Source organism: Phyllostomus discolor, chromosome 4, assembly GCF_004126475.2.
Source record: "Phyllostomus discolor isolate MPI-MPIP mPhyDis1 chromosome 4, mPhyDis1.pri.v3, whole genome shotgun sequence".
NCBI lineage: Eukaryota > Metazoa > Chordata > Mammalia > Chiroptera > Phyllostomidae > Phyllostomus > Phyllostomus discolor.
Genome location: NC_040906.2, coordinates 141,992,966 through 142,017,484, shown reverse-complemented (window position 1 = coordinate 142,017,484; position 24,519 = coordinate 141,992,966). Strand labels below are relative to the sequence as shown.

At 34.5% G+C, this 24,519-nt stretch overlaps 1 protein-coding gene across 1 annotated transcript in view; it reads right to left on the bottom strand.

The window, feature by feature from the left end:
* MEI4 (meiotic double-stranded break formation protein 4) overlaps positions 1-24,519 on the bottom strand; it is a 143,936-nt gene that overhangs the window by 49,344 nt on the left and 70,073 nt on the right. The window contains exon 3 of the mRNA XM_028510712.2: positions 2,694-2,825. Coding sequence (XP_028366513.1) covers positions 2,694-2,825 — 132 coding nt within the window. The remainder of the gene's footprint in view (positions 1-2,693; positions 2,826-24,519) is intronic.

Genomic DNA, 24,519 nt, shown 5'->3' with positions numbered 1-24,519 from the left:
AATTTGAAGTATGATTTTCATATTTATATTTTTATGTATATTTTTCCTGCAAAATCCACATTATATATAATAAGGATATATTATTTATATCTGACAAAATTTTTAAACCACTTTGGCTTGAGATTTATAATAACCATCTAACATATATATTAAAGTCAAACTTGTCTTATTTTTTGTTTGATATTTACCTTTCCCATTCCACCTTACTTTTCTGAGTCCCTGTTCTGTTTCTAACTGTGATTTCATGATAGCCATATAGTGATATTCCTCAGATTTCAATGTATGATCCTTTCTTTTCTCTCAAGTTTTAGTTTCATATTCCTATTTGTCTACATTTACATTACTTCAATGTTTCCTTAACTTCAAAATATCCAAACTCAGGTTACTTGGTTTACAAACAAGCACTCCTTCTCAGCTACCTAATTCTTTTCAATGATAACATCTTCCCTAGCTCTTAGTTTCACAATATTAATGTTTCCACTGATTCTCCTCTCTCTTTCGCATTAAATCTTTCCTTGAATCCTTTGGACAACACCTCTTATATCCAGTGATTACTGCTGCTTGTGGAAGATTTATTGCAGTGAGTGTCCCAAATAAATGGCCTCCCTGTAATCATGCTCTTTGCCTTACTCTGACTCCATCACTTACCAGCATGTTACTGAATCTCTGATCCTTTTATGTAAGGGACACCTTGGACTGACTACATCAATAGTAATTCTATCATCCTTTTGCAATGAAAAAGCTGAAAAAACAAAGAACTACACTTTCTATACTTCCTCACTGCTAGGGTTCTGAATATGTTGTTGGTTCAGAAACAAATGCACTCACAAAGACTTTGTGTTGAAACTGATTCACAGAGTGAGACAGGTACAGGACATTCATTTGACAGTTTACAATACAGCCAGGCTCTTTTCTGGACCCTCTGTAGCAGCAGCTTCTTGGTTCAGCAGGCAGCTTACAGGTCATTATGGCAAAGACAGCAATTCCTTTGGTAGCTAAATTCTGCTGCGTGGTTATGGGAGTCATTCATGAAAGCAAGGCCTGGAGTCTCTTCAGCTCTCCCTACAATTCCGTAGCTATTCATGCATCATTTTAGACATCAGTTGGCTGAAGTTAACTAACAGTTTTCTTGTCTTTAAACAACAATACTAACATCTTGATAGGCTATTAGAAGAATTGGTAGGGAAAGTGCATGTAAAACATATTAACACATATTACCAGCAGAAAAGTAGTTACTGTTCTTGTATTATCTTAGCGGCATAACAATCAGAAAGCCAGGGTTTGAGTTATATCTTTAGCATATGTTGTTTCTGCCATCTTGGTCAAGTTGCTTAACTGCTCTAAGGTTTGATTTATCTGTAAACTAGGTAAAATTATAACTGCTTCATGGAGTTTTGTGAAAATTAAATAAAATTTCTTTTCTGTAGATTGTTATTCTCCACACAAATAATCTCATTAGATTAAACTAATTTCCCACAGTACTTCCTGTTTTTAAATGCCATGACCTCACCTGTTTCCTCAGAATCCTTGACATACATTTTTACAAAATCACCTGGTGCCTCTATATTCTGTTATTCTCTCTTTTCAGCTCAAAGGCATTTTTCAAGTTATTCCTTTCCCATGAAGTCTTTCAGGGACTTGTAACCTACCTTGATCACTTCCTTGATCTTGGAGTTCCTGCAAACAGCACCATGTGATTTAACACTTCCTTTTTTCCCCAGTTATTATATATGCCTTATTTCTTTCTCAAATTGATTGTTAGGTCCTTGAGATTGGCAGCAATTACTTTAAAAAATTATCTAACAGAGTTCTTAAGAGAGTTTATCATTTAGCAGTCACTTGAAAAATTTTCCAACTGGATGGTTTACCAAGTTATACAGTGAATTCAATTAGGTTATATAATATCTTTGGAATATGTCATTAAATATAGAGAACTTAGATAAAAGAACTTGATTAAAAGCTACTTGGAATTACATACATATGTTTTTATTATTAATTTTCCTCTTTACCAAAACATTCTACCTGCCTCTGATTTCCTTTACTTGCACTTAATTCTACCACAGAAACAACAATAATATTAAATGAGCTAACAAAATGTATATATAGTATACCAGTGTCAACAGTAAAATATGGGAATGACTGCTGCTCCTCAGACATATTCATCAATAGTGATATAAGACTTGGTACATATAAAAGGGCTTAGAACCCTGGTTTTCAGCCTTGGGTACACACTGGAATCACCTGGACAGCCTTAACCACAGAGACCTCCAGGTAATATGAATGGTATTTAGCTTGGCAACAAGATATTTAAAAGTTAGCCAGATAGTTCTCACAAGCAATTAGGAAAAATAACCCTGGTCAGAGGCTGTTCTGAACTCAGCACCCTTTCCTCTTACTGCTTTGCTATAGGCACATGCTGCCTGTGTGGAGATTTCAGGCCACTCACCTAAGCATTCAGTTGCTGTCACCAGGGGCACTACTGATACATACATACAAGTACACATGACAAGATGCTATTACTTTGAAAACTATTTTCTGAACTATCTTTCTATAATTTCAGTAGGCAGTAACAATATTCATATACATTAGAAATAAGGTAATAACTAAAATATCAGATTTGCAAGAAGCATGGAGACAAGGAGGAAAAGCCTACAGCTGTGTTAACAATAAAGGAAAGTTATAGTTTCAAGTACCTGATTGATGGCATCCAGATCATCAATGAAGCTATTTACTTCTGATAGAAGCAGAGATATTACAGATTTTCTTAACAAGCTGCAATTTCCCAGGGTTAACAGACTCTGAGAGACATAATGCTGTACCTGAAACTGAGGATAAAAATGAATAGCTTTTTACTTTTTAAAAAATATATTTTAAAATTTATTTTTAGAGAGAGGGGAAAGGAGGGAGAGAGGGAGACATTGATGTGTGTCTCTCACATACCCCCTACTGTGCCTCTCACATACCCCCTACTGTGGACCTGGCCCGCAACCCAGGCATGTGCCCTGACTAGGAATTGAACTGGCAACCCTTTCATTTGCAGGCCACACTCCATCCACTGAGCCATACCAGCAGGGGCAGGTTTTTACTTTTTATCAAGCTAGGTTAAAATACAGGGACTGGAAAAAATAACACCTCTGTTTTTAACAAAATCTTTTATTACAAAATCATAAGCATGTAATTCTGTGACATAACAATGTCACACTCAAGCACACCACATGATATTTTAGGTGAAATGTTCAAATTAAAACTATAAATTATCACACCCGTATTATTACCCTACCAACCACACTCAAGCAGGCATTAGTTCTGCTGGGCACTATGTATTTAGTGGGCATTTTCTAAGACTTCACTACTGAGCTCCATGCTGTGGGGAGTACAAAAAGTGTCAACATAATTCTAGGTCAGTCTCAAGAAAAAGTATGAAATAGATAAGTCATAATAATTAATAAAAATGTACACTGCAATTAATATTTTGAATTTCATGACAAGGTACTAAAATGAAATTTTAGCTAAGTATCAAAAGAGGATGTAATCGTTTAAATGGTACTACATACAGAATGAATAAAGAGATGACAGAGCAAGACTCTTAAGCCTGTAGCCACTAGATATAGGTGTGTGTATGTGTATGTAAATGTAGCTATATAGATAGATATAAAAAAGGGTGAAAGAGAGAAGTTTGGAGATGTCGGTGGGGGAGCTATTGATGTACTATTGTGTCCCACCTCCACACTGGAGAGGGACAGATGGGAGGGAGGACTTCTCTATTCCCAAGTCAAAAGCTAGGTACTTTAGAGTGAGGAGAAAAAAAAATGAGAGGCTGTAAATTTTTACTTAGAAGAAGCAAAAGTACTCACCATTAAATAAAATAAAAAGAACAGTGGGAGACAATAAACTATTTCACATATAGTTATTAGGGGAAAAGCCACTATATAACTGTAGCTGGAAATTCTTTAAATATATCCTTTAAAATAGCTGGGATAAAGGAGGCTTCAAGGAGAATCTCAAGCCCAGAAACAGCATCTACCTTGTGATTGTTCCATATGAACTTAAAAAGCATATTAAGAAGACATTGATTTTATATATAAAATGTTTAAATGATTAACATACTTAAATGAAACATGTCTCTGGTGAACTTTAGGGAATGTAGATTATTTCTCAAATTAACATATTAATGATGTATTTTAACTTAAAATTAATGACAATAAGAAAGTTAGTGGATTATAGAGTTCAAAGCAATTTTTATTAGAATTCTGGACATGCATAACTAGCTATAAAGTTTTCTTTTTTTGTAGGAAAAATATTTTTTAGTTTTTTAAGTTGTTGTTCAATTACAGTTGTCCTGATTTTCCCCCATTATTCTCCCCTGCCCTACCCACCCCCCACCTTTCATTTTCAATTCTTGCCCCCCCCCGCCTTGTCTTTGTCCATGTGTCCTTTATACATGTTCCTTGACTTGACCCTTCCCCTTTTTTCCTCTGTTATGCCCTTGCCCCCTTCCCTCTGGTCACTGTCAGTTTGTTCTTTATTTCCATGTCTCTGGTTCTATTTTGCTCACTTGCTTTTTGTTCATTAAGTTCCTGTTATAGGTGAAGTCATATGGCATTTGTCTTTCACTGCCTGGTTTATTTCACTTAGCATAATGCTCTCCAGTTTCATCCATGCTCTCATGAAGAGTGGGGGTTCCTTCTTTCTCTTTGCTGCATAGTATTCCATTGTGTAAATGTACCACAGTTCTTTGATCCACTCATTTACTCATGAGCATTTAGGCTCTTGCCAGTAGTTGGCTACTGTAAATAGTGTTGCTATGAACATTGGGCTGCATAGGTTCTTTTGAATTCATGTTTCAGGATTCTTAGTGTATAATTCCTGAAGTGGAATTGCCAGGTCAAAAGGCAGTTCCACTTTTAGTTTTTTGAGGAAATTCCATACTGTTTTCCACCAGTCTGCATTCCCACCAACAGTGTACTAGGGTTCCCTTTTCTCCACAATCTTGCCAGCATTTATTTTTGTTGATTTGTTTATGATGGCCATTCTGATTGGTACAAAGTATATTTCACTGTGGTTTTAATTTGCATCTCTCTGATGGCTAGCATCCTTTCATATATCTCTGAGCCCTCTGTATGTTCTTGTTGGAGAGGTATCTGCTCAGGTCCTTTGCCCACTTTTAATTGGATTGTTTGTCTTTCTGGAGTGGAGTCCTATGAGTTTTTTATACATTTTGCAGATCAAACCCTTGTCTGAGGTACCATTGGCAAATATGTTTTCTCATACGCTTGGTTCCCTTTTCATTTTGCTGATGTTTTCTTTAGCCAGGCAGAAGCTTTTTAATTTGATGTATTCCCATTTGTTTATTTTTTCCTTTATATCCCTTGCTCTAGCGGACATATCGGTAATAATTTTCTAAATCAACTTACCAACCTAATAATAAAACCATATCAATATATTACCATAGAAATCACAGTTATTTATCTTGTTATTTCTTGAATATGTAATTGGCTAAGACTCACACCCTTTATAACTCTCCAGTACCACTTATTATTTTCTTATTTTTTATATTTTTGTTTGCGTCTGAAAGAAAGAGTACTCTTTATCCAGAGTACTCTAAGCTCTAAGGAACCTCTGTTGGGTATTTTGCTAATGCTCTAAATGTTTACTTATCTTAGGTTTCTTTATGGGATAACTTAAAGTGAAGAAAAAGTTTACAGTAAAATAAAAGGGACTATAGTGACTGAGCTAGGTCTGCAGAAGCTGAATCCATCCTTGCTTGAGTCAAACCCAGCTCCACTGCTTATTGACTTATACTAGCAATGTACATAAGCTTTTATGTCTCAGGTTCTGCATTTGTAAAATGGTGACTGACATAACATGTACAACAATTTTAGGAAGTAGGTGCTAAGACAATAGAAAATGATTAACATAGTGCCACCAGACACCTAGTTAGTGCTCAATAGGTTTAAAAGTTATATCATAGAAGGATAATATAAAAGCATTGAAGTTTATATAAGGTTAATTCACTGACCCTTGAAAAGTTAAATACTGTAAATGAAATCTGTTTTTCTAGAGATAGTAGAGTCCTATTAGAGAACATTGCTGAGAATAAAATTTCATCAGAGAGATTTTCCATAATATAGCTGCAAACTTTTGTTTCCCCAATGTGACTGAAGTTCATGTGAGAGCAAAAACTAAGTATATAATCATTAGGTGATTAAAATTTTGTGAACAATTTTATAACAATGGCCTTTCTTGTTCCTTACATCTTAATTGACACTTGCCTTTCTGTAAATACAGTGGAACTTTTGAGAGAGGCTGATAAAAAGGCCAGGGCTCAAATAGCAGTATACTCGAGGCTATTGTGGTGGACACCATGGAAGAACTTGTCAAATACCCATGCCATCATTATCTGTTTTAACACATCCTCCTGTATTTCAGGAGCTGGAGAGCCAGAACTAAATTTTCCCAGTTTCCTTTGTAATTAGGGTTTTCGATATGATTTGCATTCTGCCAATCAGATCCAGTCATTTGAGACCCTGATTTAGAAGAGACACAGAAGAGAAGCAGGGCACAGGGCATGCATTTTGTTCATGCAGATTGTGGCACAGGTGGTATGGTTCTCGCTCATCCTGCAGCTGTTCAAAGGCTTTTGTAAATTCTTTTTTGTAAGACTTTATTTATTTACTTTTTAGAGAGGGAAGGGAGGGAGAAAGAGAGAGCGAGCGAGAGAGAGAAAAAGAGAGAGAGAGAGAGAGGGAGAGAGAGAGAGAGAGAGAGAGAGAGAGAGGGAGAGAGAGAGAGAGAAACATCAATGTGCAGTTGCTGGGGGTCATGGCCTGCAACCCAGGCATGTACCCTGACTGGGAATCAAACCTGTGACACTGTGTTTCGCCGTCTGTGCTCAACCCACTGAGCTACACCAGCCAGGGGCTTTTGTAAATTCTTAATCTTGTCAGAGGCACCAAGATGCTACCTGCATGGCCCAGTGGTTTAGGGCAGTCATTCCTATAAACTCAACCTTCCCAAAGTGCTTTGATCTATATATTCTTCTAGAAGACTTAGAGAGCTCATTGTCAGATTGAAGTCTTGACTTATGCAGGGGTGGAAACTCCTACCACATGCCAAATAAATTTGTCTGTTTGACCTGTGCAGAAGAAAGAAGGATTCTGAAGAATATCATAAACTTAATGAGGCAGTGTTTGTAATTACACAGTGCTGCTGTTCCAGATGTAGCCTTTGATACTTGTTAAGCAGATTCTGATTTGGGAGTTTTTCTTCTTTTTTGCTGCCTCAATAAGGATAACATGAAGCAGTCTACATTCACCCAGGAGACAGCAGTATACTTTTCATGTCCTATTTAAGGTTTTTCAACTTGTTTGAACTGAGCTATTATTCAGTTTATAGGATTCCGATCATCAAAGTCTTCCGCAGGACATCATGCTCATGCACTGCACTGAGGATATCATGCTGATACGGCAGGTGTTTTGAAGGTCCTGGCAAAATAAATGCATTCCAGAAAGAAAACTGAAAAATTCAGATGCCTGATATACTTGGGGTTTTTCTGGGTCTTTGCATGGTTGAAGAACCCTCGAAAGTGAAAGAAAAGCTGCTTTGGTTTGTATTTCCTATCATTAATGAAAATATATAATGCTTGATGGCCCTCTGTGAATATATGAGGTAATAAAAATCCATTTTGTCTACCTCTTGGATGTATATATTCAGTGAATCTTAAGGCCATAAACCCTGAGAAGGGCCCAGAGTAGTGTACTGTATACAGATCTCTAGCTGGTCTAAGTAAAGGAATAAGAAGTTCTGCTACTTGGATCTTATGACCAATAAGACCCAGTGTTCTTGGAGCTGACCAGTATACAATCTGAAGCCTGTAGCTAACTCTAATAAGAAAATCACAAAGGAGGGCCCTTGGATTTGGGGAGAAAGTCATACCTTCCTTGACAAGCATATATTATCTTTTATAGAGAAAATATTTGCTTATGCTATTTATCCTCACTACAGAGTGAATGACTTCCTTGTTGTAGAACACCAAGAACCAACTATATGCCTAGAGTTGCTCATATGAATTGGATGTTATTTAAAGTCAAGCATTCACAGCAATACTCCATCATCAAGCAGCTGTACTAGATACAAAATCAGAATCAAGCAGGAACTAAATGTAGAAGTATGTATTGCTTGAGCAATTAGTTCCAACTAGAATACCACACCTTACAAGGCTGAATAATAGGAAATTTAGATTCTAAACCATTGACCAATATATGATGCTTTTTTCTCCCCTAGCCAAGAATACATGGGTTCAGGAACTGGGGTATTAAAGTGAAATTGGGAACTCTCAGTATTACATCTAATGATTCAATAGCAAAGTATTTTTGCCATACTTGTGACACTGTATTTTGGTTTAGAAGCCTAAACAAGTGAAAATGGTTCCTACCAAGTGACCCAACAATGGTTTTGTAAACTGGAAGTTGAGATTTCCCCCTGGCTATATGAAATTCTTCATGATACTCTAAAAAAAAAAAGTTCCTGTGTTGGCTAGGGCAATTGATCTCGACAGTAGGAAAATAGGAGCTTATAATACAATGGTAGCAGGGATGATTATATCTGGAAGCCAGGGTTTCTCTTGTATTACTGACATGTCCAAGTGGTAGAAGCAAATGGAATGTTGTAGCAACTTCATGAAGTGAGACCACCAGGAGATCAGACCCTACAGGGTTGAAATTCTAGGTAAATCCACCTAATTGAGGTTCTGGCTAGGGACAAAGTGGGAATGTGACTAGCAGTGGAGAAAGAAAGTCACTACAAACTGTGTGGGGTGGGTATTTGGCAGAAATTTACTTTATAATTTGGTTCACAAATGATAAAGTTTCAAATTAAAATTATGACAACATAGGCATGATCATCACATGATTACATGAAATATCACACCACATGAAATGATTGAGATTTTGAATCCTTCCTTTTAGGTTTATAAATTTTTTTTTCTGCAGAGCATTAGTGCATTGTGTTTTCATTACTATTGTTGCTATTGATATTTTGGGAAAGTTTGAATAGCACAAAAGGGAGTATGTGAATGTTGAATAATCTGAGCAGTAATCCATAGCAGACAGACAGGAATATCCATTTGAACTTTCTTTAAGCATGCTTCCTGAGCTAAGGAGGCTAAAACTGTTATCTCTAAAATTCTCTTTCAGGGAAGACTGTGGATGTAATTTAAATTACCCGATTCAGCCGGGTAATTACCATACCCGGGTAATCAGCCGGGTATGTCTTTTGTAAGACATAGTCAGAATTACTTGGGGTGAAAGGCAGTTTTCGGGGCATCCCTTCTGAATGATGATATAGTTTCTAGCAGATGCAGCAGGATTCTGGGACAGCAATGGTGGGACAGTCTTCTTGATTCAGGAGTGTCCTGATGATGACAGGCCTACAGTTCTGGAACTGACAGCTTTGGAAATTCCTGGCTCTGCTGCCTCAGTCATGGCAGAAGCAGCAGCAACCCTGATTCCATGGTATGGTTTACAAAAGGTGATTTTAAGACAGATATTAGAACTGTGTTTAAAGCTAGTCCTGACTGAAAAGATATAAATTACTGGTGGAGAAAGAGAAACTATTAAAAGGAAACAGAGATTTAAGAATATGTGAAATAAAATTCAAGGTGGATGAACTTAGGAGCAGAATGAAGTGACTGAGGAAAGAGTCCATATACTTGAACAGAGGTCAGTAGAATTTATGCATCTGAGGAATGGAGAGAATCTCAGGGTCATATAGGGCAATATACAAAGATCTATTATGAGTGTAATTGGAATCCAGAAAGAGACATAGTACAGAAGAGACACTAAATGTTTGAAGAAATAATAGTTGAAAATTTCCTAAATTTGGTGAAAGACATAAATGTACAAATTCAAGGATCTCACTGAACCCCAAGCAATAAGTATACAATAGTATGAAAAATAAATGCCTGGATGTATCTGACCCAAACCGCTGAAAATCAAAGATGGAGAGACAAACTTGAGGTAGCCAGAGAAAAATGATACTTCGCATACCGGGAACATAATTCAAGTAACTTGACTTTTTATCAGAAACTACGGTGGGTAGAAGAGAGGGATTAATTAATATCTCTAAAGTACTGAGATTAAAAGAAATGTCAACCAACATTCTATATCCAGTAAAAATCCTTCAAGAATGAAGGTAAAATAGATATTTTCAGAGAGAAAGTAAAATTAAGAAAATGTATAAACAACAGACCCATAGTATAAGAAGAGGTAACAGAATGACCTCCCTCCCTCCCATGCTTGGTACAAATAACACTAATGGGCAATGAGAATCTTTAGGCAGAAATGAAGGAAACCAAAATAGTAACTATCTGGGTATACAGAAAACATTACTTTCCCTTTAATTTCTTTAAAATACAGCTTAAAGTTCAAAAAAATTCTTTAAATGACAACCTAAAGTAAAAATACAATATTATCTTGTATGTGGACATGATATATATGATAATTATAGCATAAGAAATACTGACACGAGCCAATAATCAATTTATTACCTGAGCTCCAAATTCATCCTTCATTATATGATTTGCAATAATGGACAGCATTCTTTTAAACATCCCTCCTTTATATGAGTAACATACTAGAGGATACTGATGGATCACTCCAAGAGACATAGGCTTTCCTGGTGATTCTGGCTGCTGCACAGTGAGGCAGTGGTGTGGATATGAGCACATCTGGTTTAGCCACACCTACCCACCCAGACAATTAGGTCCCTTGAAGACCTTGAAAATCCAGCCTGGTCTGGCAATAACCCTCCCGTGATCCTGTCTTCACAGAAACTAGGAACCTGAAGTCCTCCTGCCCACACCAGCACCTGAACTCCATATATATGCACACATACACATGCATGTTTGTATAGGTATGTATGTATATGCATACATTTATACATATATGTGAATGCAGTTCTGTAACCAACACAATTATCTAATTCCAGAACCTCCCCCAACAAATTCCATAAGCAGTTGCTCTCCATTCTCCATTCCCTCAGCTCATGACAACCACTAAACCTATATGCTATCTCAGTGGAATTGCCTTTCTGGACATTTCATATAATAAAATGATACTATATGTGGCATTGTGTCTGATCTCTTTAACTTAGAATAATTACTTCTTCGAAGTTCATTTTATGCATATACCACTTTTGTTTATCCATTCATTAACTGATGACATCTGGGTTGTTTTCACTTTTTTGGCTACTAGAAATAATACTGCTATGAACATTCATATACAATTTTTGGGGTAGAAATATCTTTCCAATTCTCTTGGATATGTATCTAGGAGTAGAATTGCTCAGTAACATAACTCCACTTAATTTTCTGAGAAACTGCCAAACTGTTTTCCAAAATTACTACACCATCTTATATTCTCACCAGCAGTGTACCATGATTTCAATTCTTCCACATCTTTGATATATTCTTGTCAACACTTGCTGTTTCTATCTTTTTTTGAATTTTTATTTTAGCCATTCTACTAGGTGGAAAGTCATTTCTCACTGTGTTTTGATTTGTGCTTCCCTAAAAACTAATGATTTTGAGTATCTTTTCATGTGTTTATTGGCCATTTATATCTTCCTGCAGAAATATCTATTAAAATGCTTTGCTATTTTATAGTTGGTTTATTTATCTTTATTGACTTTTAAGAGTTATTTAGATAGTCTGCATATAGGCCCCATGTCAGATATATGATTTGTAAATATTTTCTCCCATTTTTTGGTATGATTGCTTGAATTCTTGATGGTATCATTAATAACACAAAAATTTAGCTTTTTTAGGGGACACTCTGTTTTTGGTGCCATATTTAAGAAACAAATGCCTAATCCAGATCATAAATAATTACTCCTGTTTGCTTCTCGGACTTTACAGTTATAGCTCTTTAGGTATATGATCTATTTTGAGTTAATTTTGATATGGTGTCTATTTGCATTTGCATATCCAGTTGTTCCAGCACCATTTGTTGAAAAACTATTTTTACCCCAATGAATTGCCCTGGGTGCCCTTGTTGAAATCAAATGACAATATATGTAAGGCTTTACCTGATGGACTCTCAATTCTATTGCATTAATATTAATGCTTATTTTATATCAGTACCACAGTGTCTTGATTATTGTAGATTTATAGTTATGAAATAAGGATGTACGAATCCTACAACCTTGTTCTCATTTTTAGGACTGTTCTGGTTATTCTGGATCCCTTTCATTTCCACGTGAACTTTAGTGTCAGCTTCCGCAAAAATGATGGCTGGTATTTTGACAGGAACTGTGTTGACTCTCTAGATGGATTGGGGGCTATTACCATTTTAATAATATTAAACCTTACAATTCATGAAGATGGAATATTTTTCTCTATTTTTTAAAAATGTTTTGTAGTTTTCAGCAAAGACATCTTATACTTCATTTGATAATTTACTCTTAAATATTCTGTATTTTTAATGCTAATATAAATAGAATTACCTTAATTTCATTTAAGAATCAATTACTTTATAATTTTTCTGAGTATATATTATTTTAAATATGTGCAATACCCTGGACTGGAAACAACTAAATTATCTATATCTTCCTTCTGTAGTAAATAAAATAAACAAATTTGAGAATCACAGGTAGGAAGTAAAACTAGATTACATATGGCATCTCTTTTCATTCCCTTTTTGCTTAAAAAAATGTTACTTGAAACCATTAAAGGCTGGAAATAAAATTTATATTACAATTATCTTCAAAATGGTATTGCTGTATATCATTTTTATGAACATCTGAGATACATGATGGATTCTGTAATCATCTATATGTTCTTGGAGAATTCCATCCCATAAACTATCAGGAAGCTCTCATAATTTAATGTAGCTTACCTACCTATCTGATGCTGCTTTTAACTATTACTACTGCTACTACTGCTACTACTACTACCCCCATCTCTGAGAGGTAACATAATCTAGTCATTAAAAGCTCAGACTCTGTAGCCAAACTTCCCATCATTGTACTACCTATGTGACCACTAGGGAGTTACCACACTTCTCTGCACTTCAGTTTTGTTACCTGTAAAAGGGGGATAAAATAGCTACTATTTCTTAGGCTTGTTTGAAAACTAAATAAGCTAATACATGTAAGTACTTGCAGTAGTGCTTGCACATAGAAATGCCCAATGAATGTTAGCTATTTTTGACTCCAAGAAAAGAAGATAGCCAAATGGAAGTACAAACATGTCTTTTTTTCCCATCCTACCTGCAGCTTTATGGACAGCTTACACCTCCTCTATCCTGTTGGTTACATACAGACTTTAGAATTTTTCTATTTCTGTAAAAAAGGTCATTGGAATTTTGATTGGCATTGAAATGAACCTACAGATAGCTTTGGGTAGTATGGTCACTTTAACAATTCTTCTGATCCATGAATATGGTATATTTTTCCATTTTTGTATCTTTAATGTCTTTTATCAATGTCAGAGTTTTCAGTGTATAGATCTTTTGCTTCCTTGGTTAAATTTATTCCTAAATATTTTATTGTTTTGATGCTATTCTGAATGGGCTTATTTTCTTTATCTCATTTTCCAATATTCTGTTGTTACTGTACAGAAATGCAACAGACTTCTGTATGTTGATATTGTGTCCTGTCACTTTACTGAATTCATTATTTAGGTCTACCAGTGTTTCGGTGGAGTCTTCAGGATTTTATATATATTAGATCTTATCATCTGCAAAGAGAAAATTTACTTCTTTCTTTTCTGATTTGGATGCCTTTTGTTACTTTTTCTTGCCTAACTGCTCTGGCTAGGACTTCTAATACTATGTTGAGTGGTGAGAGCTGACACTCTTACCTTATTCCTGATTTTAAAGGAAAAGCTTTCAACCTTTCACCACTGAGTATGATGTTAGCTGTGGGGCTGTCATATGGCCTGCATTATACTGAGGTATGTTCCTACTTTATCCAATTTGTTGCGAGTTGTTTAATGAAAGGGTCTTATGTTGTCAAATGTATTTTCTGCATCTGTTGAGATGATAGTATGCTTTTTATCTTTGTTCTTTATATGATGTTTCACATTTACTGATTTGTCTATGGTGACTCATGCTTGTATCCCAGAAATAAACTGGCCTTGATTATGGTGGAGGATCCTTTCAATGTGCTGTTGAATTTGGTTCGATAATATTTTGTTGATACTTTTTATATATAGAATTATCAGGTGTTATTGGCCTATAGTTCACTTTTTTTGCAGTGTCCTTATCTGACTTTGGTAGCAGGGTAATGCTGACCTCATATAGTAAGTTTAGGGATGTTCCTTCCTCTTCAGTTTTTTGAAACATTTTGGGACAGGCTGCCATTAATTCTTATTTAAATATTTGGTAGAAATCACCATGGAAACCATTACAAAACTACTCTTGAGGAAATCATCCCCAGTTTAGTTCTTGGGAATACCTATAGATGAAATTTAGACAAACATGGGCTAATAATAAAAAGTGACCAAATAAACTTGAATATAAACCATCATTTCTTAATCAAAAATAACAAATATGGATCTCAAAAGCTCAGACATTAATTAGGTAAAAGCAACTGAAACTAAGAAGTAAAAGATTATAAATAAAATCTCACTGAATGACAGAAATAGCAAATTAGTCAGAGGTAAAGTGAAAGGTAGTAAGCTGGAAATAGATATAAAGAAATCATTCAGAATGTAGGAAAGACAATGAATGTGTAAATATTAATAGACACCAACAATAAGGAGGTATAATATATATTTATGAAGACTTTTTATTGAGACATCTGGAGAAGAAACAATATGGGAAAATATAAAGGAAGAAAGTTTTCCAGGCATAAAACAGTAAAAAGGGAAGCACAGATAAGGGAAGCATAACAGATGCTCACAGAAAAGAATAATTAGACCGGCACATAAATTCCTCAATAGCAAGAATAAAAGCCATCAGTCTTTGGCATATTACAAGTATCTTCAAACTACCTAGAGAAAATATGTATTAATCCATAATTGTGTGCTAGACACAATTGTGTGCTAGACACAATAATGTATAATTTTGTTCTTCAGAAATTAATACATTTTTAATGAATGAAAAAAAGGGTAGTTCAATACTTCTAGAACAGTACTAAACAGACCTATAGAGGCTGAACTTAAAAAAAAAAAAGAAAATGGTCCCTGTAGTCTCCTTTAGTTTGGTATTCTGAAAAGGTCTGCTTCCCTTTTTATGTCCATTTATTTTAAAGATTTTTTTAAACCTACTTTTGTATTTCATTTTAATCTGCATCAAAAGAAAGTATATCCTGATACTAACATTTGTTGGATGTTAGTAACACCACAGAGTACATAGCAAGAAAGATAAAAACCTGGGACCAAATAAATAAGTTTTAGGCTCTCAAAAAGCTCAAAATAAAAAGCAAACTTAAATAGTTCATAGAAGAAATAAATGAAGTAAAGAAAATAAGAAAAGCTAGCACATATAAAAGTTAGATATTGTGAAAATCACAAATTCTTTCAGAATAAATGAATCAGAATAAATCATCAAAGCTCAAAGTAAAGTAATCTTCCTAGAATCAACAAAAGATCAGATATAGGAAAGAGAAGAACTTCTACAGGTTTCAAACAAAACTGATACATTGAAACCAACACAAAGATATATCTAGAAAATAATAAATTCCAAATAAAAAAGAAAAGCTCTTTTTATTTCCTAGGCACTAACTGGTAGATCTCTTTAACAGATGAAAGCTACTCCCCAATTCCAGTTCTATAGCACCACTTAAAAGGATCTCCTTTATCATATAAGTTGACATACTCATTGGGTGAAAAAAGGGCAAAGGGATGGCAACTTTGGATTGAAGGACCTTGGAATGATCACTGATTAATTAAAATATCCACATCAAACTGAATTTAAAGGCAGTTTAAGGAGTTATTTTTTTTTAATTATTGAAATAATACCAGAAAATAATACTAATATCCATTCACCTATATAAAAAGTGTATAGTGACTAAGTGACTAAAACATTGTGAAAAAGAAATCTATTAAATATGATCAAATAAAGAGTTAATGGGGGCAGTCAAAAATACTTAGTGTTAAAACATTATTGAGTACCCAATATTTTAATATTAAAAATATTAATAGGTAATTCACAGAGAACTAAATAGAAATAGTAATTGAACATTTGAAAATAAGTGTTCAACATCTCACAAAACCAAATTAAAATTAAACCAAAGAACATATTTATATTTATATTGAAATTGTATTTTTTAAACAGCTAAATATTCAACAATGTGGGAATTACTTTGCATCCACTATGTAAGTATCACAAACATTACAATTACATAACAACAGAATACTAACATCATGACACAGTAAAAAACATACAAAAACACAAGTGATTGGTTTTAAAAATAAGAAAAAATTTATATATATTTACAAAGACCAGGAAGGAAATTTTAAATTCTGGAAAAGAAGGATTGTGAAAATTAATTTGACTTCATTTTAGAGTTGTATTGATGATGATATTTCTGTTTAAAAAGCACAAGAAAACATGAATTTAAGAAACCAATTAGATTGATACACAGGGTTCAACTGTAGGTTTACAGTTGTTTGTATGGAAGATAATAATGTAAGAATAAACTCTTGTGTTTCACATATTCACAGCTGTAAACCTATTTTTTGCCCCACCCTGTAAATGTAAATCAAATACTATTATAGTTCTAATGAGACACATGATGTTTTACCTTATTAAAAGATATGCAAAATATAGCTCCTACTTTGAAAGGTCTCTGATGCTTTCAAGATATGCTCTATAGGAAAAATAAGATATAAAATAAACTTTTAAAGAACACCAATCTTAAACATCAGTTTTCAATGACGTTTATGGCAGTAAATATACACATACCAAAAGATAATGAAAATCCTGATATACAGGCAATGTGGCAATGTAAATTTTCTAGACTAATAGCATAGACGACAGTGACCATATATAAAATAAAATCAAAAACAACAGTAGGTCTAATTTAACAGCACTTTGCAAAAGCTGTGTTCTGCTCGCTTCAATGGCTTTGTTTACAGATTCTGATGAACTAGATCTTACACACTGGCTGAGATTTCTGCAGTCCATCAGCAATGCAGTTCAAGTCAGTATCAAAATAAAGGCAGTGAGCAGAACACATGAAGACTCTGCCTGAGTGAGTGTCAGGGAGACTGTGGAATGCTGCATTTAAAATTATGTGGTAAGCCACAGGATATATGAGCTCTCTCTCCCCATGTTACCTAATACCTGGGCCCTGGTCTGCTTGCGTTATTTTAGCCTATTTTAAGGGAGAAAAAAAAGAAACCAAGTAAAAAAAAGTAAAATAGCTTTGGAGAAGAATAAAAATGTTGGGACTAATAAGAGTGCGATTAGAGAAATGAGGACAGGTTTTGGACTCTATGAAGGCTAAGTTAATTATTTCTTTGTGGTATGCAGCAAACTTCATTTGAGATGGTACAGATTTACTAGAAGTGAAGACAGCACCTGCAAAGTCTAGAGAAAACCTGACTGGCCATTGTGACAATGAGAACTCAGGTCAGCAGAGCTGTAAATGGAAAGACAACCCTGACGAGGATTCTGTATCAAGCAGCTAAGGTTACCCTGGGTATAAGAAATGAAATCCGGAGGTCAAAAGCTCAAGGATGCTCGTTGCTACTCAGGAAACTTTATTATTTCTATCCTCAGAGGGGATAAATCTTTCAAAAACATGCAGGGCACTGTCAAGGTTCTGTCAAGTTTTTGCTTTTCAGGGACTTCTCTGAACCTAACCATACAGCGTGACAAATGTTGCCTCGATATTTTTTCAATACCTCAGTTATACCAAAGTCCACTTCTGCATAATAAGGATAGAACTATACTACAGATAAAATGATGGTAAAAAGGAATATTTAAGAAAGTAAAAACAAACAAGCAAACAACATACATACACACACCCGGACCTCACACCAGTGTCATCCAGCAATGAATGCAGTATGAATCACAGCTACATTCAATACTGTTGGGTCTTCTGAGAGTGCAGAATTAAGACAGTCTCTTCAATAAATGGTGTTGAAAAACCATACACACATATATATATATATATATATATATATTTATATACATAAAATTATATTATACTACTTTCTTACACCATATAGAAAAATAAACACAAAATGGATTAGTTAAATGTAAAACCTGAAAACATATAACTTCTAGAAGAAAAGGAAATGTAGACAGTAAACTGTATGATAATGGTTTTAGCAACATAGTTTTGGATATGTCTCCTCTGGCTAAGATAGCAAAAGCAATAGTGAACCAGTGGAACTACAAAACTAAAAAGTTTCTTTAAAGTGACGTGCTGAATGGGAGAAGATATTTGCTAATGATATATTTGATAACAGGTTAATATCCAAAATATATAAGGAACTCATACAACTTAACACCAAAACACCCCAAACAATCCAATTTAAAAATGTGCAGAGGACCTGAATAGACATTTCTCCAAAGAAGACATAGAGATGACAAACAGACACACAGAAAAATGCTCAACATCACTAATCATCAGGGAAATGCACATCAAAACCATAATGACATATCACCTCATACCTGTCGGTATGGTTGTTATCAAAAACAGAAAACAAGTGTTGACCAGACTGTGGAGAAAAGGGAGATGTCATGCACTGTTGTTCAGAATGTAAGTTGGTATGGTCACTGTGGAAAACTATGGAGATTCCTCAAAAAATTAAACTAGGCCCTGGCCAGGTAACTCAGTTGGTCATTAGAGCACTGTCCCAATACCCCAAGGTTGCAGGGTTCCATCCCCATTCAGGGCATGTCCAAAACTCAACTGCTGAATGCATTCCTAAGCAGAACAATAAACTGATGATTCTCTCTCTCTTAAAAAATCAGTAAAAAGTTAAAAATAGAACAACCATATGATCTAGTAATTTCACTCCTAAGTATTTATCGTAAGAAAATGAAAATTCTCATTCAAAAAATATATGCACTTGTTTTTCCCCTGCAACATTTTTATGATAGCCAAGATTTTGAAGTAACCCAGTGGTCCACTGATAGATGATTAAGTAAATGTAGTATATGTCTATAATGTAATATTACACAGACATAAAAAATGAAATCTTGCTATTCGCCACCACATGGATGGACCTAGAGAGTGTTATGCTAAGTGAAGTAAGTCAGACGCAGAGATAAATACTGTGTGATTTGACTTATATGTGGATCTAAGAAACAAAGAAAATGAAACAAACACACAGAGAACACATTGGTGGTTGTTAGATGGGTCGGAAGCTGAAAGGACTGGTATACAAGGGGAAGGGGATTAAGAAATGCAAACTTCCAGTTAAAAAATAAGCTGCAAGGATTATGTACAACAGAGGTAACATAGTAATATTGTGATATCTGTGTACTGACAGATGGCTATTGGCCTTAGTGTGGTGATCACTTTGGAGGGTATGTTAAGATTTAATCACTATGTTGTACACCTGAAACTAATATAATATTGTATGCCAACTTTAATTTTTAAAATTCACAAAAGTATAATGGTGCCTGAGGTTTTAGCTTGAATAACAATGTATTTTCTTTTTACAATCTATAGTCTCTAGCCAGGTAATAAGCCAAGTCCTTGATTCTGTGTGAAAAAGAACTATGATATAAATTATAGCCTGAAGTGGTAATCAAATTTAGTCTTTAAAAAATAAATATGATGGTGATAGCAGATGATGACAAGAATTTCATCAGGATGAGCTGGAGTTGAACATTTAACAAGCATTCCAAATAGTGGTATTTATAATTACAATAAGTTTACAGATCAAAACATTATTTAGGGAGTAAACTGTTTACATATTTAATTGAGATCGAGTTAGAGTACTTATATTGCCAGTCCATCTTTGGCTCTTACTGCATCTGAAGCTTTGACTTAGTCTTCTTAAACTGTATTGGATAGGATTGGATTGGGTATGGGTCACTCAATTCTGAAATGATAAATCTGAAGCTTAAAAATTGCCAACAGTTAAATATTTACTATTAATAATAATAATTTAAAATATCTACTTAGAATGAATAAAAAGCAAAAGTGGAGTCGACAATATATTAACACATCTAGGCAAGGTAGTATTTTAGCTTAATTCAGCTATTACTTAGCAAGTTAACTACAATTATATGCATATAGAAGGGAGAATAACAACCCACATAGGGGGAGGATGAAAACTAAAACTGAAACTATCTAGATGAAGACAGGAAGATTGCTTATAGAAATTTTAAGAATGAAAGGGATAAGTGATCAGTTGTTATTCTAGAATGAGTGCAAATCAAGGGCAAAATAAACCAAACTTTTATAAATAAGAAAAAGAGAGAATTGTTTAGTCTAAAATGTCAATCAGAAAAGACACAGTAACCCTTTTTTGTCAATAAAAAAACAGCTTGGTCATAAAACATTACCACCACACTTCCAGTGTTCAACCAAAGTGATATAAAAGATATTATGGAGATGCCTTAAAGGGCTGGGAGCAGTACTATATATAGTGAGGGCACATTCAGAAATTAGTTTTGGCCTCTGATGGACAATAAATCTGCCTCAGCTCAATAGAAATCAGCCCACAGGCCAAAGAAAAATGAAGATCCAGATGACAAACAAAATCAAATCAGGCCCCAGGAGTCCATGCCATTCTCCTGACACAGCCTCCCAGGCCATCCTCTGCCTGCTGCCTTTAAAAGCTGTGGAAGCCCCTGTCCCTGACTTTGTCTCTGCTGCATCCTTGATGTGAAAAGATGTGAAAGAGGTTACTGATGTAGGGAAGCCAACATCACTTCTGCTTCCTATAATCACTATCATTTTTTCCTTTTGTTTTCTCATCTATAGGACAAGGGATGATATACGGGAATATTAATTAAAAGATAGGTAGATTCTTGAAAATAGCTAGATTGTGATCCAACTATAAAGAAATTCCCAGTTGCTACTTTTCTCAGTCACATGGGGAAAAGGCAGTGGAGTGTCTAAGTGAAACAACATCATGCCTGCCGAAATTATCAATTCAAACCGAGGCAGAAATTTGTTAGAAGTACACAAAGAATCTGCCTCTAAACTTCAAAACTGTACATGTTTTTCCTTATGGTTTTCTACTTGATTCTACTCCTGGTCAGGATTCCTACTTTTATTCTCCTTATCAAAGCAGCGCTCAAGAAAACCCACTGTTCAGTGTGCTGAAGGCCTGAATCTTCTACCAAGATTCGTATTGGACCGCCCTCTTTATACCGACCCACACACTCCTGGCCTCAATTTGTGTCATGTCCTCTTGTATTTGCAAAAGTGTGGTAACTGAATTACTAATTTTAAGATAATCTTCATTACAAACTATAAATTATATACAAAAAAGTACTTTATTACACATACACACAAGCATTAACATTTTAACAAATAGAAAATAAACACTCATGTAAGTACCAACCCTAGGTCAAGAAATAAAACTTGCCAGCACCCCTCTCTCTCTCTCCAGAGGTACACACTTTTCTGTCTTTTATGCTAATAACTTCTCTTTTTTGAAACAACAAGAAAATTACAGGCTAATATCCCTGGTGAACATAGATGCAAAAATCCTCAACAAAATTCTAGCAAACCATATTCAACAATACATTAAAAGGATCATACACCATCTTCAAGTAGGATTTATTCCAGGGATGCAAGACTGGTTTAACATCTGCAAATCAACGTGATACACCATACTAACAAAATGAAGGATAAAGATCATATGGTCATTTCAATAAATGCAGAAAAAGCATTTGATAAAATTCAACATCCATTTATGGGAAAAACTCGCAAGTGGGTATAATGGAGCATATCTCAACATAGTAATGGCCATATAATTACAAACCCACAGCTAACATCATATTCAATGGTGAAAAGCTGAAAGCTTTTCCTCTAAGGTCAGAAAGAAGACAAGGATGCTCACACCATTTTTGTTCAACAAAGTACTGGAAGTCCTTACAAGAGGAATTAGACAAGAAAAATAAGTAAAAGGCATCCAATATGGAAAGAAGTAAAACTGTCACTATTTGCAGATGATATAATATTATATATAGAAAACCCTAAAGGCTCCACCAAAAAACTGTTAGAACTAACAGATTCAGTAAAGTAGTGGAATACAAAATAAATATACAGAAATTGGTTGCACTTCCATATACTAACAACAAACTATCAGAAATAGAAATTAAGAAATAATCCCATTTATAATTACATCAAAAAGAATAAAATACCTAGGAATAATCTAACCAAGAAAGATCTGTACACTGTAAATTATAAGACACCAATAAAAGGAATTGGAAAAGACACAAATAAATGGATGGTCTATGCTCATGGATTAGAAAAATTAATATTATTAAGATGTTCATACTACCTAAACCAATCAATAGATTCCATACAATCCCTACCTGATTAAAATTCCAAAGCATTTTACACAGAAATAGAATAAAAACCATAAAATTTGTATGGAACCACAAATGACCCTGAAAAACCAAAACAATCTTGAGAAAAAATAACAAAGCCAGGAACATTACACTGTAATTCAAAACTATAGTAATTAAAACAGTCTGGTACAGGCATCAGAACAGACAGATAGATGAACAGAATAGAGAGCACAGAAACAAACCCTCTCATATATGGTCAATTAATTAATGCCACAGGAGTCAAAACCATACACTAAGGAAAAGACTGTTCAGTACGTGGTGTTGGGAAAAACTGGACAGCCATGTGGACAAGAGTGAAACTGAGCCACTGTTATTACACAATACACAAAAATTAATGGAACATGGATTACATGTTCAAAATCACTTGAATGTAGTAAGACCTGAAATCATAAAAATCCTAGAAGAAAACACAGGCTCCCTGACATCAGTTTTAGCAATTTTTTTATATACTCCTAAAGCAAAGGCAATGAAAGAAAAAAATTAAGTGGGACTACACCAAATAAAATGCTTCTGCATAGCAAAAAAAAAAAAAAGCCATCTATGATATGAAAAGGCAACCTACTCAATGGAGGAAAATATTGTCGAGTCATACATCTATGATAAGGGGCTATTTTTCTAAATATAAAAAGAACTTACAACTCAACAGCAAACAAAAAAACAACACAAATCATTCCATTAAACATAGGCAGAAAATCTTCCATTGAAGACACACAGAAGGCCGACATGCTAAATATCTGTAATCATGAGAGAAATGCAATCAAAACTACAATGAGATATCACCTCACACTTGTTAGAAGGACTGTCCTCAAAAAGACAAGAAAAACCAAGTATTGGTAAGAATGTGGAAAAAGGGAACCTTTGTGTACTGTTCTTGGAAATGTAAGTTGGTGCAGCCACTATGGAAAGCAGTATGCAGGTTCCTCAGAAAATTAAAAACAGAGCTACCATATGGTCCACCAATTGCACTTCTGGCTATTTATCCAAAGAAAACAAAAACACCACTTCAAAAGATTCATGCCTGTTCATTGTAGCACTATTCACAATAGCCAAGATATAGAAACAACCTAAGCTCCAGCAATGGATGAATGGATAATAAAGAAAATGTAAGAACCACAGATACACAGTAATATTATTTAACCATAAAAACACAGTAAATCCTGCTATTTGTGACAACATTGATGGAACTTTAGGGCATTATGTTAAGTGAAATAAGTACAAGAGAGAAAGACAAATACCATATAATCTCATTTATATGTGGAATCTAAAAAAAAAACAGGTATGTGGAATATGTAGAAAAACAAAGTAAATCCTATTTGTGACAACACTGATGGAACTTTAGGGCATTATGTTAAGTGAAATGAATACAAGAGAGAAAGACAAATACAGTATAATCACATATATATGTGGAATCTGAAAAAAGCTCATAGATAATAGAATGGGTTTGTGATTGTCAGAAGCGTGGTTGGGGGTGAAGGGTGGGAGAAATGACTGAATGGAATCAAAAGGCCCAACCTTCACTTACGAAATAAATAAATTTTGGGGATATAAAGCATAGCATGGTAAGTATAGTTCATACTCTGATGCATATTTGAATATTGCTTGAGAGTAAATCTTTTAGTTTCCATCATATGAAAAAATTTTTTTGCAACTATGTATAGTGACTGATGTTAACTTATTAAGTGATCTTTTTGCAACATATACACATAATAAATCATGTTGTACACCTGAAACAATGTTGTATGTCAATTATACCTCAGTAAAAAAGAAATATCTTCTAAATGTTCAGCGCTTTAACTCTCTTCCTTTGACTCCACATGGGGTTATGTAAGAATCAAGGTGGTGATTTTTTATACATAATAAGTTATATATAAAATACATTTTCAAAAATTTAAAAATCTAAAATTTTGAATGTTTAAAACATGACTGAATCCTAGTCTTCTTTCTAATTTATATTGATTAACTTAATGGAACAAATCAAGAGTTGAAGAACCAATGTTTAAAAACCATAGCTGAAGGTACTGTC